This window comes from Bombus terrestris, chromosome 1 (genome assembly GCF_910591885.1).
Source record: "Bombus terrestris chromosome 1, iyBomTerr1.2, whole genome shotgun sequence".
Lineage (NCBI taxonomy): Eukaryota > Metazoa > Arthropoda > Insecta > Hymenoptera > Apidae > Bombus > Bombus terrestris.
The window spans coordinates 10,368,158-10,385,113 of NC_063269.1; the positions used below are offsets into that span (position 1 = coordinate 10,368,158).

A 16,956-nucleotide genomic window follows, 5' to 3' on the forward strand; every position below is an offset into this window, starting at 1 on the left:
TACATTCATCTATCTTTAGGCGTAAAATGTATCATTTAATGATTCTACTCCATTTCATATAACATAGTAGGCTAATAATAAATAACAATGAATTCTGTTGACCAAAATTCATTTCTTAATAAACCTAAATATCGTCTTAGAAAAAATAGAACATTACTGTATTTTACTTCCTCCTCTATCTCCTTGATCTCCTAGATCACAGATAATGTAGAAAACCTTCGACAAATTTGAAATCTTATCAATTTTATCGGTATATTGATTGATATGCCAATGAAAATTTGGGCCATTGGTGACACATCAATGACTAAACTTATTAATAAGTTTTATTCTTGCAGCATGACATCGTCGAAAAACAATAGTTTAGAACCTTCGTATACATTTCAATATTCTAACGATGATTTTTCGGAATATGAAGATGAAAATACGTCGCAAAATTCGTAAGGGTTTTTAAAATCATTTTATTTATATACATAATTTAAAAGTTTCAAATATGTAAAAGTTTAAAAAAATTTCGAGTAATCTACGTTATATCATAATTTAATATGTCTTTAAAAAATGTCTACTTTATTAATAGTTACCTTACTGAATTTACTCACTTAATTGTAGGCTTCCAAATGCATTAAATACATTTTGGGATATATTTAAATATTTTCCAACAAAAAAGGAAAGTGCATCTATGCAAAATAAAAAATGGTTGGATATATCTATGAAAATTATTAAAATATTTGTATATGGTGTATTTTTCTGTATTGTCCTTTGTACTGGTTTAATCTCTAAATTTGTAGTCATTTTTGCTCTATCACAGCTCAAAGATGAAAAGTCTATACAGTTCTGTGATTATTATTCAGGTAATTTATTTAATATTTATCTTCATTAATTTATATCATTTATAAGTTTATAATTGTGCTTATAGTTACTTAATATTATAAATCTCATTACAATTATGTTCATAATATATTTACATGTAACTCTTTTTTAATATAAATTTTACATTTTATACAAATAAGAGTACTATTTCAGTAACATTTAATGTTGTAGAATATCAAGAAGAACTGGAAGCAAGGATTTCCAAAAAAGGCAAAGTAATTTGGACATGGTATATTATTTCTATGTTCCTCATACCAGAGTGTTTCACAATATTTTATGCAATATGGTATTTTCTTTTCAAAAAGAAAGAAAAATTGCCTGCAAAAAAAGCTATTATAATTCTTTTTGTTTTGGAAACAATTCAGTCAATTGGTGTTGCATCATTAATTTTTTATAGTCTTCCACAGCTTAATTCTGTGGATATTGCTGCAATCTGTAGTTGTATTTGTTTTATTCCTACCATTTTAAGTAAGTAAATCTATTTGTAAATTAGTTATGAAAAATATAGTTAACAAATTTATACTATTATTACAGATTTATTTAAACAATATCACAAATATATAAGGGCAACTAAGATATTTATAGTAGTTCTAGCATCCAATGTTTTAGCAGTAATTGCTCAAGGTTCAGGAACAGTTTTATATTCCTTTCTGAATTATAGACAAGATCCTCTAACATGGATTCTTCCTATATCACTTCTGTTATCTTCTTCTCGTTGGTGGTATAATTATCTGACACACAATAGTTATTGCGGTAAAATTTGTGCATAATTTAAATCTTTTATATTTTCTGACATGTTTTTTCTAATCTACAACTTTTTAAAAAAATATAATTTTTTATTTAGGTTTCATAAATTTATTAGCAAAAAATAAGATAGATTTATCAAATAATTGCAATGTATTACAAGGATATATAGCATTATGGAGATGTTTAATTTTTATTTCAAGTACTATAGTGATTTCAACTTTTAAAGAAATCCATATACAAGAATTTTTTGAATTTTTGGGACAGAATGAATATAACATAGAATTAATCAAACTATCAAATAAAGATAATATTATAGATACTATTATAGATACTACTTCTGCACCCCTGTATACCTTTTTATTACAAATATTTTGTGCTTTTATCATATATCAAGTAGGTAAGGTATACATTTTTATTACAAATATGATAATAATAAATTATATATATAGCAATAATTTTTTTTATTTTATCTTGTATAATTCTAAAAATTGTTTAATACCTTTACAGCAATAATTGCATATAAAACTCAAATGCATAAATTTGGTTTTGCCCTACCAATAAGTTTAATTACTCCAGGGACGATCTTATTAATAATGATATCTTGTGTATCAAGAGAAGAAAATTCGTGTGCATTTCATAATTTAATACCAGATTATTTATTCTTAAATACACCTAAATATAATAGTATGACAGAGTTTCTTTTAAATTGGCGTATCTGGTGCTGGATAATATGGTGGTTATCACAGATTTGGATTACAGTACAAATTTGGATAGGTGAAAAGGGAAGACTTGCACCTATAGAGAAAATTTTCTATCATTCTAGTTATGATGCATTCCTAATTGATCAATTCTTAGGATTAAATAAGAGGAGACATGAAAATTATCATGTTGTTGAAGAAGTAGAATCTTCAGACTCTATTAGAGAATTTGAGGTTTTACTTTGTCTAGTATTTCAAAATAAAAGTTTGTTTAACTGCTGCTTTCTAGCTGAAACTTTTATTTCAGGGTAGCAATTCAAACGAAATGTGTGATTTTAGTAATCCTAATTCAACACTTTCTCAAAACACTATAAGTAACAAAAGAAATGCTTATGTTCCTGTAATTTATGTTTGTGCAACTATGTGGCACGAAAATAAAAAAGAAATGAACGAATTGATCGGAAGTATTTTAAGATTAGATAAAGATCACTGTGCCATGAAAGTTACACAGAAGTATTATAAGATTTCTATTAATGACTACTATGAACTTGAAAGTAAATAATATACTTATAATTAATTATGCGAGACATGTAGGATATTTCACTTAAAATCTTTAAAGTATTAAATAAAAATGACATATGAACTGTTTCAGCACATGTAATGTTTGATGATGCATTTTGTTGTATGCATGGTTGTATTGGATCTTGTGATCATAAAGAAAGTGAAGTATGCATAAATGAATATGTAGCAACATTTGTGGAATCAGTGCAGGAAAACATAAAAAATCTTGGTATGCTTGATTTACCGCCAACTAAATATCCAACTCCTTATGGTGGTCAACTAGTTTGGAATTTACCAGGAAAAACACGTTTAATAGTACATCTTAAAGATAAAAATAAAATCAGACACAGAAAACGATGGAGTCAGGTGTACTTAATCATATTACTCTTAATATGAGACAAGATTATATTTCTATAAATTTAATTCAAATAGGCTCTTTCTTATACATAAATTATATCTTTTTATTTTGTACTAATTACTGATATGTTTTAGGTCATGTATATGTATTATCTTCTTGGTTATTGTTTCATGAACTCATCAACAGATTTTGATACTAAAGAATTAATAGCAGAAAATACTTACATTCTAACACTAGATGGAGATGTTGATTTTCGACCAACAGCTGTTAAAGCATTGCTAGATTTGATGAAGAAAAATAAGGAATTAGGTGCAGCTTGTGGAAGAATACATCCCATAGGAAAAGGTACCTCCATAGATATCTAAGTTTGACATAAAAATTTAACATATGAAATATATTCTTATTTCTCCTAAATTTATTTTAAAATTGATTAAAACTTAATAAATTAAAGTATTTTGTAATATAGTTTTAAAAATATATTTTCATATGTAGGTCCCATGATTTGGTTGCAGAAATTTGAATATGCTATTGGGCATTGGCTTCAGAAGTCAACAGAACACACAATAGGTTCTGTTCTTTGCAGTCCAGGTTGTTTTTCTCTGTTCAGAGCAAAAGCTTTAATGCAACATAATGTTATAGCTAAATATGCAATAAGGTCGACTGAACCAAAACATTATATTCAGTATGATCAAGGAGAAGATCGATGGCTTTGTACACTAATTTTACAAGCTGGTTGTAAAGTAAGGAAATGTATATTTATACCTACATTATACTTCAAATCATAATTTAAAAAAAATTAATTATTTTCCTAAAAAATAAGGAATTAGATCTAAAAAATGCTTTATTAATTTATTATAAATACCTTTCTTCATTTGTTTTATTCAATTAGGTGGAATATTGTGCAGCTAGTGATGCTTATACACATGCTCCAGAATCATTTAAAGAGTTTTATATTCAACGTCGGCGATGGATCCCATCAACCATGGCTAACATTTTTGATTTACTAAGTACATCAAGGGAAACCAGGAAACTAAATAATAATATTTCATGGCTTTATGTAACCTACCAATGGATTTTAACAGGTAATTTGGTTCTATAAATATGTATAATTAATAAATGCAGAAATAGTTATTCATATATTATATATTAAAAATATATATGAATATCTATTATTTATTTATTTATTATATTACTTTCTGTAGGTAGTACAATTATAGGGCCATCTTTCATTTATTTAATGATGGTTGGGGCATTTATAACTTCCTTTGAATTAAATAATTGGTTAAGTTTCTGGTGTAATTCAATTCCAATTGTCATTTTTGTCTTAATCAGTTTTTTTGGTGATGTACACAAACAGGTAATAATCTAAATTATCCATATACAATTGAAATATAATCAATTTAAAACTGATAATTATTAATAGAATTAATTTACAAGTTTTTATTGATGTTATTACAGCTTATAGCAGCAGGAACTATCTCTGTCTTATATGGTGTAGTAATGATGGTTGTATTAATTGGCATAATATTACAAATAGCAGCAGATGGATTCCTTGCACCCAATGCTCTTTTATTTCTTATCGTAATTGGTCAGTTCACAGCAACAGGCTTTTTGCATCCTCAGGAACTATCATGTTTACCTTACGCAATCATTTATTATATTACTGTGCCATCTATGTACATGTTACTCATCATTTTCTCTATCTTCAATCTACATAATATTACATGGGGGACCAGAGAATCCAAATTGCACAGACAAGTATAACATTATTAAAAAATTATCTTATTGTTTTGTTTGTATTGTTTCTCATACATTATGAATCATAATTTTTATAGGCATTAGAACAACAAAATAGGAAGCTAAAGAAGTCTGAACAAGAGGGAACTGTTACTAATAAATGCACAAAATCTTTTTTACGCAATTTGTATAAATGTACATTTTATACTCATAAAAATTCGAAGAAATCAGAAGAATACTTAGAATTTATCTATAATTCTATAAATGAAATTAATATTCGTTTAAAGCATATAGAAAGGTATTAAACTAGTGAAAACTCAAAAATGCTATAATAAATATATTATATTTAAATTCACTAAAATTTTTAGTACCTTAGAGCTCAATAACATATTAAAAGACAATATAGAAGAAAAAAGCAACGATCAAAGTAAAATATACGATGAAGTAAAATTAGAAGTGTCTGAACATTTAAACACAAATACAGATACAGAAACAGAATCAGACACTTCAGAATGCACCTTTACTAATAAAAATCAAGAAGATCCAAATTACGTAATAAATCCTTATTGGATACAAGATGAACATTTGAAAAATGGAAAAATAGATTTTCTATCATATGCAGAAGAAGAATTTTGGAGGCAATTAATTAAGAAATATTTATATCCTATTGAAATTGATGTGGAAAGGCAGGTAGGTATGATTTCTACAAGAAAATAAATAATTAAAATTGAAAAATTAATAAAAACTTTTATGGAAAATTAAATTTTGTTGTAGCAAAAAATTTCAGAGGGATTAATAGATATACGTAATAAATGTCTCTTCAAATTTTTTATGATAAATACGTTATTTATAGTGGCAATATTCTTGTTGCAAATAAACAAAGATGTTTTGCATGTCCAATGGCCATTTGCTGTTAAATATAACATTACTTTTATTAATGACACACATGAAGTAAGTCTTATGTTCTCAATGTGCTATAAATATCATTTCTGACTGATTTTAATCTCATTATAAATGAAAAAATTTTTCAGATACATATACTTAGAAATTATATGCATTTGGAACCAATTGGATGTCTCTTTATTATTGCATTTGTTTTTATTTTGTTCATCCAATTCTTAGCTATGTTAAGTCATAGGTTCACTACGTTTATCCATGTTCTTGCTAATGTGAAATTGAGTTTAGCATGTTTTAACAAGGTAATATTATAAAAATGAATTATTGTCTAATATAATTTAATTTAATTGATTTAATCTTCATATTTCTTTCCAGAAAGAAAATTTGTCAAATGAATTAGTTACTAGTACACATGCAAAAAATATAGCTGATGGTCTCCAAAGTACAGTAGAATATCAAACAATATATAATAATAGGTCTGAAACCTCTTCAAGAAAACATAAAACTGTTAGAGAATTGGCAGAAGAATCTCAAAATCCTTCAAAGCGACCTTCCAACTTTGAAGTACTTTTCAATACGAAATTAAGGAATCCTGATATATCTGGTATTTAATTTTAGTATAATATACTTAATAAATTATATTTTAATAATAATATTTAAAAGTAATATTTTATGATATATAATATTATTGTAGTGATAAAATATAACAAAAATAATAATTATGCTTTAAAATAATCTTATATTAAATGTATTATTTCAGGATTTAGAAGAACAATATCTTTAAGCATACCAAAAGGTGTACTAGAAGCATTTGAACAACATCGTTCAAATATTTTAGCAGGACATGAGTTGCAATCTCAAAATAATGCAGCTAATGAGAAAGAAATAGACCCAAAAAATAAAAATTCAAAAAGGCCTGTATATGATAACCCAACATTTTTAAATGACAATAATGAATAAATTTAATTGATAGTATATATATGATTTTATTTATTTATTTTATATACGTTTATTACATTGAACAATAAAATCTTCTACTTTGTACAATCACTACAAACATCTGTAAATTATAGATCCAAAATAAATTTGTTAAAATAAAGAGAATTTGTGTAATTTGTTTACTTATTTTCATAAAGTAATAAGAAATGTTTTAAAAAATGTATACTTGGCAACATTTACCTTGTGCTTACTTACACACTTGCAGTTTATTTGTTTAAAATTTATTTTCATCTAACATTTTAATAAACAATGAAAAACAATACATGTAAGTTCAAGAATAACTTACAAGCACAATCAATAATTGAACACTAACACTATAAGTAATATTATAATGTAAACAGCTATAGTACTGTCATAAAATATATATATAATATATATGAATATATAAATGCATGGTGGCGCCTCTATCACTTAAAAATTTTGCCTCTTCATAGTACTACAATTTCCACTCTAATAGTATCAGCCTACACCCAGTAAAATCAGAAAATAGTGAGTCTATGTGAAAAAGTAAGAAAAAGGTGTAGTATATTTTTTCATCCGAGACTTCGTTTCCAAGAAAATCGAATTTAAGAATTTGACAAGGATATATAAATTTGCCTAATTCCGAACTGGACAAGGATAAATAATCGACAGAAGTTTAAACTACATGTGAAAATAAATAAAAAAAAATAAAATAATATTTTTTCATAAGATACTTTCGTTTTTTCGAGGAAAATAGATTTGAAAATGATTATTGAGATTGAGATATCATGCGCGTGTATCAAACTATTTCTTAATTAAACATGTTTAAACTTTAGTTTCTTGAAAATGAGATTTTACAATATTAATATAATTATAATATATTATTGAATATGTATTATTGAAAAATATTATTGAATATTTTTGACTTATTGTCATATATATATTAACTAATAACCTCGTACTAATTGTTTATTCATACCTAGTCGATACTTAGCCAAGCTAAAGTATATTTGACGAATTTTTAAACTCAAATGTTTCGAAAAAAGCGACATATGAAAAAATTTTACTCCATATCTTCGACATATTTTTTCACGTAGAATCATCCTCTGTCCGGTTGTTCTACGATTACCGTCTCACCCTATATATCATATTTTAATAGTATGTCTAAAGAAATATTATATAAAGAAATATAAAAATAATATGTGTAAATAAATATTGTTACATTAAATTGAGATACTTTTTTAAAAAAATGAATGTACAATTAATTCCACAAGTTGCATTTATAACATGCAGGGCGACCACGCATCAATATTTTAGAATTTGGAAGAAGTATAATATATTATACGAGTTAATATATTAGAAGAGTTAATTATATAACTCCAATTTATATAAATTAAAATAAATATATGTATGGATATATATTACTTAAGTCTGTGACATGTAGAATTAGTCTGACCATAAAACGTAGACATTGTTCCTGAAAAAAGGCGAACTTGTTATTAATTAAAATAATTAACAATTTATCACTTGAAATATTTAATATATTATTTACTTTTTACATAGATAATTCAGAGTAATAAACAAAAATGAAAAGAGTAATAACATTTTGCTTTTTGAAAAACGCAATTTTCCATTTCAATTGTAATTCCAAGCATTTGTAGAGTTTCGTCTCTGTGTTAAAAATATTTAATATATATAAAAATATACATCTTTTTATTTATTAAAATATACAAGTTTATTTTTTACGTTTTTTTATAAAAATATAGAACAATTAATTATTATATTAATATAATTATTTACATTATTAAAATGATTTAATAAAAACATTTTACTGTTTATAATTTTTTGACATAAATTGCGATTGCAGTGTTCTATAGTAAGCGGCCGACTTGTAAAGCACATCTATGACATTAGAGCGCCTCATCCCTATCATGAGAGTTACTAAACTTGTGACATGTCTATACAGTCTTCTATAATGCGATACTATTAGTACGATTCATCTTCTGACTGACGAACAGTAAATAAGTACTTACTTATAGTTTTAACCTTCTTTGCTAATGATATTAACATTTTTAAAATGATAAATTCTCCTGAGTCCGAAAAAAATAAACCGATAGATTCCGAGCAAAGTTGTTCAGAAAGTTCTGAAGAAAATAAAGATGACAATGAATCTGAAAAATCGTTGAAAACAAGAGGTTTGTCGATTACAAAAAGATAAACAATCTATGTATTTAGAATCAAGATTTAATAAATAAATTAAATAACTTTTCTATACATTATTACATTGCAGACAGTGTAAAATCAAGTGATAGTGACGGAGAAGCAAGCCCAGCTCCTAAAGAAAATAATAGTGGTTCTGCTTCAGAAGCAGACAATGAAACAAAAAAGTCAAAACCACTAATAGATTCTGATTCAGAAAGTGAGCCAGGAGATAAACAAACTTTAGCTCCAACAGCAGATGCCCTTTTTGGAGATGCTAGTGATATTAGTACAGATGATGAAAAGGACAAAGAAGATGAAAAGAAAGAAAAAAGCAAAAGTAGAAGTAGAAGTACAAGTAGAAGCAGAAGCAGAAGTAGAAGTAGAAGTAGAAGTAGAAGTAAAAGTAGAAGCAGAAGCAGAAGTAAAAGTAGGAGCAGAAGTAGAAGCCCAGAGAGATCTGATAGTGGTGGTGAAGGCCCTAGTCAAGCTGTTATTGAAGATGTATGTATAAAATAATAATTATAAATATATTAATATTTTAATAATAATTAAAAATATAATAATTATAAAATAATAATTATAAAAATAAAAATTATAATTAAAAGATTCTTCACAAGCAAAGGATATTTACAATTTATTACTTTTAGGATGTAGATAAAGAAAAAGAAGAAGAACCAGAACCTCCACCAGAGACAAGAATTGATGTAGAAATCCCAAAAATCAGTACAGATTTAGGTCGTGAAATACATTTTGTAAAACTTCCAAATTTCCTTTCAGTGGAAACACGACCATTTGATACAGAAACATATGAAGATGAAATTGATGAAGAAGAAACTTTAGATGAGGAAGGTCGAGCTAGGTTGAAATTAAAAGTAGAAAATACTCTTCGTTGGAAAGAAACTTTTGATGAACAGGGTAAAGTTATCAAAGAAAGTAATGCCAGATTTGTAAAATGGTCTGATGGCAGCATGTCTCTACACCTTGGCTCTGAGATTTTTGATGTATATAAACAACCACTTCAGGGTGATCATAATCACCTCTATATTCGGCAAGGAACTGGTCTTCAAGGACAAGCAGTGTTTAGAACAAAATTGACATTCCGTCCACATTCTACAGAATCCTTCACTCATAGAAAAATGACAATGTCTTTAGCAGATAGATCACAAAAAACTTCTGGTATAAAAGTATTATCTCAAGTAGGAACCAATCCAGATCAAAATAGATATGAAATGATTAAGGTAAATTATGTTTGTTTAATTTCATTTTATCATGAAATTTGTGTATAACACAGCACTTAGATCTATTATTATATAGAAAGAGGAAGAGAAATTGCGCATGGCAATGCGAGTTCAAAGCAAAACAAAGAAAAGTACTGCAGGTAGAGGAACCACTGGAAGATCTGTTGGTGGATATGGAGCTGATGCTTATCACGATGATGGTTCAGACGATGAGGGTGCTATTTCTCTTGCAGCAATTAAGAATAAATATAAGAAAGGAATGAATATTCCTGTTAAAGGTAAGTTATACTTGACTTACTTAAATAAAATAAATAAATTACTTAAAAGACATTGATTAAAAAGTATTTGTATATTTTCATATTTTCAGCATCAAATATATATTCATCAGATGAAGAAGGTTCAGACTTCGAAACATTGAGACCAAAAAAAAATATCAAAGGAAAGGTTCTCAAAGATTCAGACGAAGAATCGAATTCTAGGAGCGCTTCAGAAAGTGGAAGAGAAGATGATAACCAGGCTGATAATACCAGTGATTAAAATGTTACTGTTTTACTAAAATATACATATATACTTTATAATATAAATGTAATACTTTGTAATATAAATGAATAAATTAATATTTTTTTTTTTGTATAATAAAATTAGAATCAATTACCTTTTCCCGCTAACATATAATAACATAAATTGACAGATAAATTAATAAATAAATGTAATATTTAACATATTTTTATATTATGTAATCTAAAAACTCACAAACCTTCTATTAATTTGCATATCATATATAAAATATGTAATGATTTTGTTATTTAAAAATTTCACTTTTTGATTTAAGTATGAAGAGATGATACTTTTATTCATAATTTGAAGTGATTAAACTAAAGAAACATCAATGAGTGAGTGGATATTATATGATGAAATATATAGATAATAAGATCATAAGTATGTAATAGTAATCATTGAAAATAAAATCAAACATGTTAAAAGTTATTTAACTAACCAGTTATTGTAATGACATATATATATATATAATAATTCATGCAGCTTTAACTTCGTGCCGCATATTTTATCTTGACTTCATATCTACTTTTATTAATTTACGCAAGACCAAATAATAGGAAGATATGGTATTCTGAGGTAGTGGTTGTCAACGTAGAATAAGCACAACATATAAATATTCCGTTTTTACAAAATTGAAGATACAAAAATATCGACAAGTATCAGATAGAAAGATAAGCAATGTTTTTTGTCACGTTCCGCGACCTGCACGATCTGTAGCGCGAAAATGAAATTGATAATTTCTTTCAAATCAAGGTAATTTAAAACGTTTATTTAAAACCGTGTTTACAGTATTTGAAATGAAAGATACTTAAAGCCGCTAAAAGCTATATCTTGCGAAAACTTATCTAATTATACTTTATATTTACCTAATTATGTTTTTATAACGATATTAAGACAACTTAAATTTTAAACAAAGTCGGCAGTTGAACAAATGTTGGGGATCTTCCCAAACATTTTTAAAAGACATTTTTTCATCTCCGACAGATATAAATAAGTGTAACGACTCAGAGAAGTCAATAAGAATATTTACCGTTCTTCTATCGAGTGTATTAGTTACCATTCATCTATCAAATATTATGAATTATTAATTAATTCGAAGAGTTAGTTATCATTTTGTCTATCGAAGAGTAAGTTATCATCTTGTCAACCGAAGAATTTTATATCCATCAGTCTGTCAGTTAATTGTCAATATCGAAATCGAGTAAGATTTGAATAAATCATTACATATTGTTAATTTACTTTTCGAACAATTTTAATCCTCTCCCATGCGAGTATTCCCGCACATAGCAGGTTAGCCGAAAGTGGAACTTATTGCCAGTTGCATTAAACGTCAGTTAACGCTACCTTCTCGTCGGTAACTAGATAGAATGTAACATTTTAATTCTGTCAATTTCAATTGGTGAATTTTGAGAAACTCCTAAAATTTTCTAAATTGCAGAGTGAGGGAAAACCATTGATTTGTTTCAGGATCTGTATTTCTATAACTGTAACATATAATTTTATAAAATATTAGATTTATACTAAAAATATTGCAAATGTTTTAATACCATCTTAGTTTTTCGTTAAATTATATTATAAATTTCAATGTGCATATTTGAAACGGTGTAAAAGTTTATCTACATAAACAATTGGTAGCACTGATAGGAACACAGTGCAATACAGCGACGTGTATTGTAAAAGCATTTTTATCGTTTGAATTACTGTTCTTGTGATTGAGAGTTATTATTGTAAGTGTAATTTGTGAGTATAATTCCTGTTTTGATTAATGGTATTATCTAATCATGTGATGCACACTTCTAAATACCTATATATAAATATATAAAAACTAATGAGTTTCATTTAAGAAGTATTATTTTTTACAAATAAATTATAAAGTAATGGCATGAGTTCTATTAATTATATTTCTGTATCATTATATATATAATTTTACCCTTAGGTTACTTGATCATGTGATTTCATATATATTAAGTATTTCTACATAATTTTTGCAGCTTACATTCATTTAATTATTAATATGAATATAAAATGTAAAAATTAATTTATATAATGTTTGCTTATTAATATTAAAGAGTTAATATTAACTCTTTGTCGTTGTAAGGAAGTTTTAGATCCAATTACAAAATTTTTATTTCAACAAAAAATAATTTGAAATATAATTTTAATGATTTTAGTATTATAACAATTGAAACTTATTAAAAAAAATTGGCCTACTTATGTATTGTTAACGAAATTAATCATTTCATTACTTATAATTGAACTATTGGTTTAAGGCGATTTAACTTATTTTCTACTATGCGTGATGTAGTATAACCTTAAAACTTCTCTATTTTCCAGAAGAAATTTGAAATATTTTCTACAAGTTCTTTTATGTTTATTCAATTTAAGGATTTGTACAGGAATTGTGATTTTCTTCATTTTACAGTCATTTTATATTAATATACAGGTATTAAAAAATCTTTTTCTAATATTTTATATTAATTAAATTTATTGTGTATTAAAGGAGATCAAAATATATTCTATAATAAATACTAAGTAACAGAATATTTCGTTTTAATTTAATATTTTATGTAGCTTTCTTGAATAAATTTTATATTAAATTATGTATAATATTCAATTAATAATTATTAATAAATAAATAATAAGCAATAAAAATGATTTTAGGTTTTTATACGATGGTTGCCCACACTGTGCTTCTTGACTTTACAGTACCATCAAATGTAATAGTAGATGTGGAGAAACGATCCAATCTAAAAATAGCAATTGCTAATGTCCTTCAAGAACACTTTGCTAGTCTGAAGCCATTAACTGAATCAAGCATTGATGGAAGCTTTTTAGTTTTATATACAGGTCCCAAAGGTAGTCTAATTACAGTTCGAGGATATACTGAAGGCTTAATCACTGTTAACATTGAATATTATAAGAGAGATGAAGAAGAAGCACTTTTGGATTTTGAGGTACAGTTCTTTATATTAATTAAAGTAATTGTTTTGCAATACATAGTTGCAAATTTCATAATATTTAATTGCCTCTCATGAATATCAAGTACAAAATCAGCTTTTGTATCTCTCAAACATGGGGTCATTACAAGGTACATCTTGTTACATATGATATATCATAATAATGACTGTGCTAAAGATGTCCTCAAAAAGATTTGTTCAATATGAAAAACGTGAAGATTTTTGCATTCGTTAAACCGTGATTTTTCGTTTGCCGATTTTTGCCGCTGAACGCTAAAATTGCAAAATAAACGTATTGTAAAATCATCTCGTTTGACGAATAGTATTATAGAAATAAGTAAAAATTTTACTATATGCGGAAGAAACACGCATAACAAAGAAGACCTTGTAGCAGTGGCGATACCTGGAAGCGGACGTTGCGATGGCTCTGAACAGCCAACGCAGTAAGCGCCTGCCACCAGTAAGGCGAGGAACCATATATGACCTCTATCTGACACTATCAGGTAGAAACCACTCCCCAATTAGTTCCTATTAGTTTATCTATAGCACTTTAAAAATGTGCGAATCGTTTCCGTTGCACTCTAAAGACAACAGCTTCGGTCGATTACTTTTTTTCCGGTCAACGTGTATTTTCCTCCCGCCCCACCCCCTCGGTATTACTTTTTAGTTTTTCCGCAAAGGGAAAATGACTTGATTCATACGTAAAAAAAGAGGGTTGTTACGATTGGTGTAACAAGATAGTTTCTGTTTTTTTTTTATTCGTCGGTTCGCTTGTCGCGGCCACCTTTAGTTGGCCAGAGAATTGGAGACGGCGTTGCAGGCGGCAGTAGCCTCTACGCGTTCGCACTCGCTTACACCGATTAAACGCGGCGGACCTTTTGAGAGATACTTTCCTACCGCCGGTGAGTTTTTTATTTATTATTCTGTTTACGGTATAAGCGGAGTATTTTATCCGCAAGATTTTTCATTTCATCATGCGTCGTTAACGAAAAATGCTTTCGATTCATTTCCTCGGTTCTATATAATTTACTTTCCTATACTAATCATTCTTTTCATTATTCATCGTGCGGAAGTAATATCGATTACTTAATTGTTATTCATTTATTACCAACAAGTATTTTCATTTCTATATGCATCTTTTATTTTCTTTCTTCAATAAAAAAACACATTTGAACTATTTTATCTTTGGTTGATCAGTTTCTTTGTTACAGTTTATATCTAAACATAATGAGTTGTTTAAAAAAAGGCAGCAAATATCAAAAATCAATTTTGTGATCTTAAATGATTTTAACAGCTATAATTCTGTGGGACTTTATATTTTTATAAATATGTTGAGTGAATAGTATTCTTTATTTCTTCGATTTACATGCTATATCAAATATACATGAGACTAATAAACATAAATAATATGATAGATTTAGTAATCCACACGTGACACTCCTAAATCTTCAATATTTTTATTCTTTTTAATTTTAGCTTTAATATAAGAATCTTTGTTCTATGAGATTTATGCTTTGCATTGCATGCATCTATTAAATGCTTTCTTATGCAATTACTTATATTCTGTAAACTTTCAGTATGATAATAAAATTATTTCCTTTTTTAAGATGACAGACTACTTGAATATGACATTGACAAGCTGGTTTTTGAAGCTCGTTCTCCCTATCAAAAAGTGCAAATTGTTCATTCAAAATCGCTGGGAAATCTATTGGTTCTTGATGAATTACAAAGTAAGAACAAATCCTATATTTTCAAAGCAATTTAAAAATATATTTAAAGTCAGAACATCCCTAAAATTAAATCTCGCAATCTTTAGATATATCTGAAGCAGATCTGATATATACAGAAACTTTGATGCAACGTGGTAAAGAAAATTACACAGGGAAAGAAATAGTTATTTTAGGAGGAGGAGATGGTGGTTTACTTTGGGAATTGCTTAAGGAGAAACCAAAATTCATAACCATGCTAGAGGTATGACAGACTAAAATTGCAGAAGTTGTATTATTACATGTATTAGTAAATTGCTTTACCAAAGAGAATTAATTTTCTTTTATTAGATTGATGATGTTGTAATAAAAGCCTGCAGTCAACACATGAGAAGCATATGTGGAAACTGTTTGGATAAAAGAAAGGGAGAAAATTATGAGGTAAATTTTATAAAAGCAAGATTCATTTCTTCAGCTACAAGTAAAATTACTAGAATTTTTTATGGAAGATTGAAAACTTGTAGATTATTGTTGGAGATTGTGTAAAAACTCTAGCACACATGATTGAAGAAGGCAAACAATTTGATTACGTTTTCGGTGATCTCACAGACATACCAATTAGCCCAACCCCACATGGGGATGCATGGGATTTTATTAGACTAATCTTAAACTCTTCAATGAAAGTTCTAAAGTCTACAGGAAAATTTATGACTCATGTACGTATAAACATGTTAAATAATTTACATTTCTGCAATAAAAATTAACACCTGTTTATATAAGTAATTTTCTATTTTATTCTTTAGGGAAATGGAGCATCTTGTCCAGAATCACTAGAAATGTATGAACAAGTTCTTTCGCAGCTCTGTGTACCCATAGCTTTTACCAAAGATAGTGCTTTTGTACCCTCTTTCTTCGAAGATTGGGTTTTCTATCAAGTATCGTTAAAATGATGGATTAAATCTATCGTATTGAGGTTTCAAGTGAGGTATTTTTACAATCCATTTTCTCTCTTATGACCCAAATTCGACCCTAGTCGCAAATCTTCTGTTAACAAATCGGTTCCTGAAAGAGACGATCCTGATGCTGGACATGAAATCCCAATTGACACTACTACGCTGGCGTCTGTACATACAAAAGGTGGTGGTTATTTGTATTTATTTGTTTGTTTAGTAATTAATAAACTATACAACGGTGCTCAATTATTTTTTCTACTAACTGTCAATAATCAAACTAAGTTACCCAATAGTTTATTACAAATAAATTCAAAAGCAATACAAACACATTACTGTACAAATAACTTTAATAAAACAGAGATGAAATTACATGAAATTTTAATGACACATATATAAACATACTTTTTATTAACACGTCTTGAATGTTTTTAAAATTTTAAAATTGTATTTATTGATATTTACTAAATAAATAATATTTTGTAGATGTACATAAAAACACGAAATACTGCATGAGGTA

At 27.2% G+C, this 16,956-nt stretch overlaps 4 protein-coding genes and 1 long non-coding RNA gene across 11 annotated transcripts; 4 read left to right on the top strand and 1 right to left on the bottom strand.

Annotated features, from left to right (window-relative positions):
* Positions 1-1,848: 1,848 nt before the first annotated feature.
* On the top strand, positions 1,849-2,624 carry LOC125385101 (chitin synthase chs-2-like; the record flags this gene model as incomplete). Its single annotated transcript, XM_048405850.1, has 2 exons — positions 1,849-2,011; positions 2,122-2,624. Coding segments are annotated over 2 exons (666 nt in total), but the record flags the coding sequence as incomplete, so codon positions are not given.
* Positions 2,625-2,637: 13 nt separating this feature from the next.
* On the top strand, positions 2,638-6,840 carry LOC100651910 (chitin synthase chs-2). Its single transcript, XM_020865435.2, has 13 exons — positions 2,638-2,866; positions 2,965-3,239; positions 3,366-3,576; positions 3,724-3,971; positions 4,121-4,313; positions 4,434-4,588; positions 4,690-4,989; positions 5,067-5,266; positions 5,337-5,658; positions 5,743-5,919; positions 6,000-6,167; positions 6,241-6,469; positions 6,626-6,840. Exons 1-13 carry the CDS (start codon positions 2,638-2,640, stop codon positions 6,823-6,825), a joined length of 2,907 nt encoding a protein of 968 aa, XP_020721094.2. The 3' UTR covers positions 6,826-6,840.
* Positions 6,841-7,297: 457 nt separating this feature from the next.
* Positions 7,298-10,989, top strand: LOC100647090 (another transcription unit protein). 2 transcript variants are annotated; one of them, XM_012311736.3, is made up of 6 exons: positions 7,298-7,382; positions 8,693-9,020; positions 9,116-9,528; positions 9,675-10,265; positions 10,342-10,543; positions 10,633-10,989. In XM_012311736.3, exons 2-6 carry the CDS (start codon positions 8,903-8,905, stop codon positions 10,800-10,802), a joined length of 1,494 nt encoding a protein of 497 aa, XP_012167126.3. In that variant the 5' UTR covers positions 7,298-7,382; positions 8,693-8,902; the 3' UTR covers positions 10,803-10,989. The 2 variants fall into 2 exon arrangements, with proteins under 2 accessions (XP_012167126.3, XP_048260183.1); XM_048404226.1 differs by lacking the exon at positions 7,298-7,382 and having other exon boundaries at positions 8,679-9,020.
* Positions 10,990-12,134: 1,145 nt separating this feature from the next.
* Positions 12,135-16,685, top strand: LOC100647449 (spermine synthase). 6 transcript variants are annotated; one of them, XM_048404486.1, is made up of 9 exons: positions 12,135-12,550; positions 13,158-13,266; positions 13,485-13,777; positions 14,172-14,283; positions 15,388-15,510; positions 15,597-15,751; positions 15,838-15,927; positions 16,011-16,202; positions 16,290-16,685. In XM_048404486.1, exons 3-9 carry the CDS (start codon positions 13,496-13,498, stop codon positions 16,434-16,436), a joined length of 1,101 nt encoding a protein of 366 aa, XP_048260443.1. In that variant the 5' UTR covers positions 12,135-12,550; positions 13,158-13,266; positions 13,485-13,495; the 3' UTR covers positions 16,437-16,685. The 6 variants fall into 6 exon arrangements, with proteins under 6 accessions (XP_048260443.1, XP_012167141.1, XP_012167134.1 ...); XM_012311751.3 differs by lacking the exon at positions 14,172-14,283 and adding an exon at positions 14,571-14,682 and having other exon boundaries at positions 12,138-12,563; XM_012311744.3 differs by lacking the exon at positions 14,172-14,283 and adding an exon at positions 14,571-14,682 and having other exon boundaries at positions 12,138-12,550.
* Positions 13,823-14,322, bottom strand: LOC125385074. The gene is made up of 2 exons (XR_007224035.1): positions 14,184-14,322; positions 13,823-14,053 (listed from the first exon to the last, which is right to left on the bottom strand). It is a non-coding gene; the product is annotated as an uncharacterized LOC125385074 (long non-coding RNA).
* Positions 16,686-16,956: the final 271 nt, after the last annotated feature.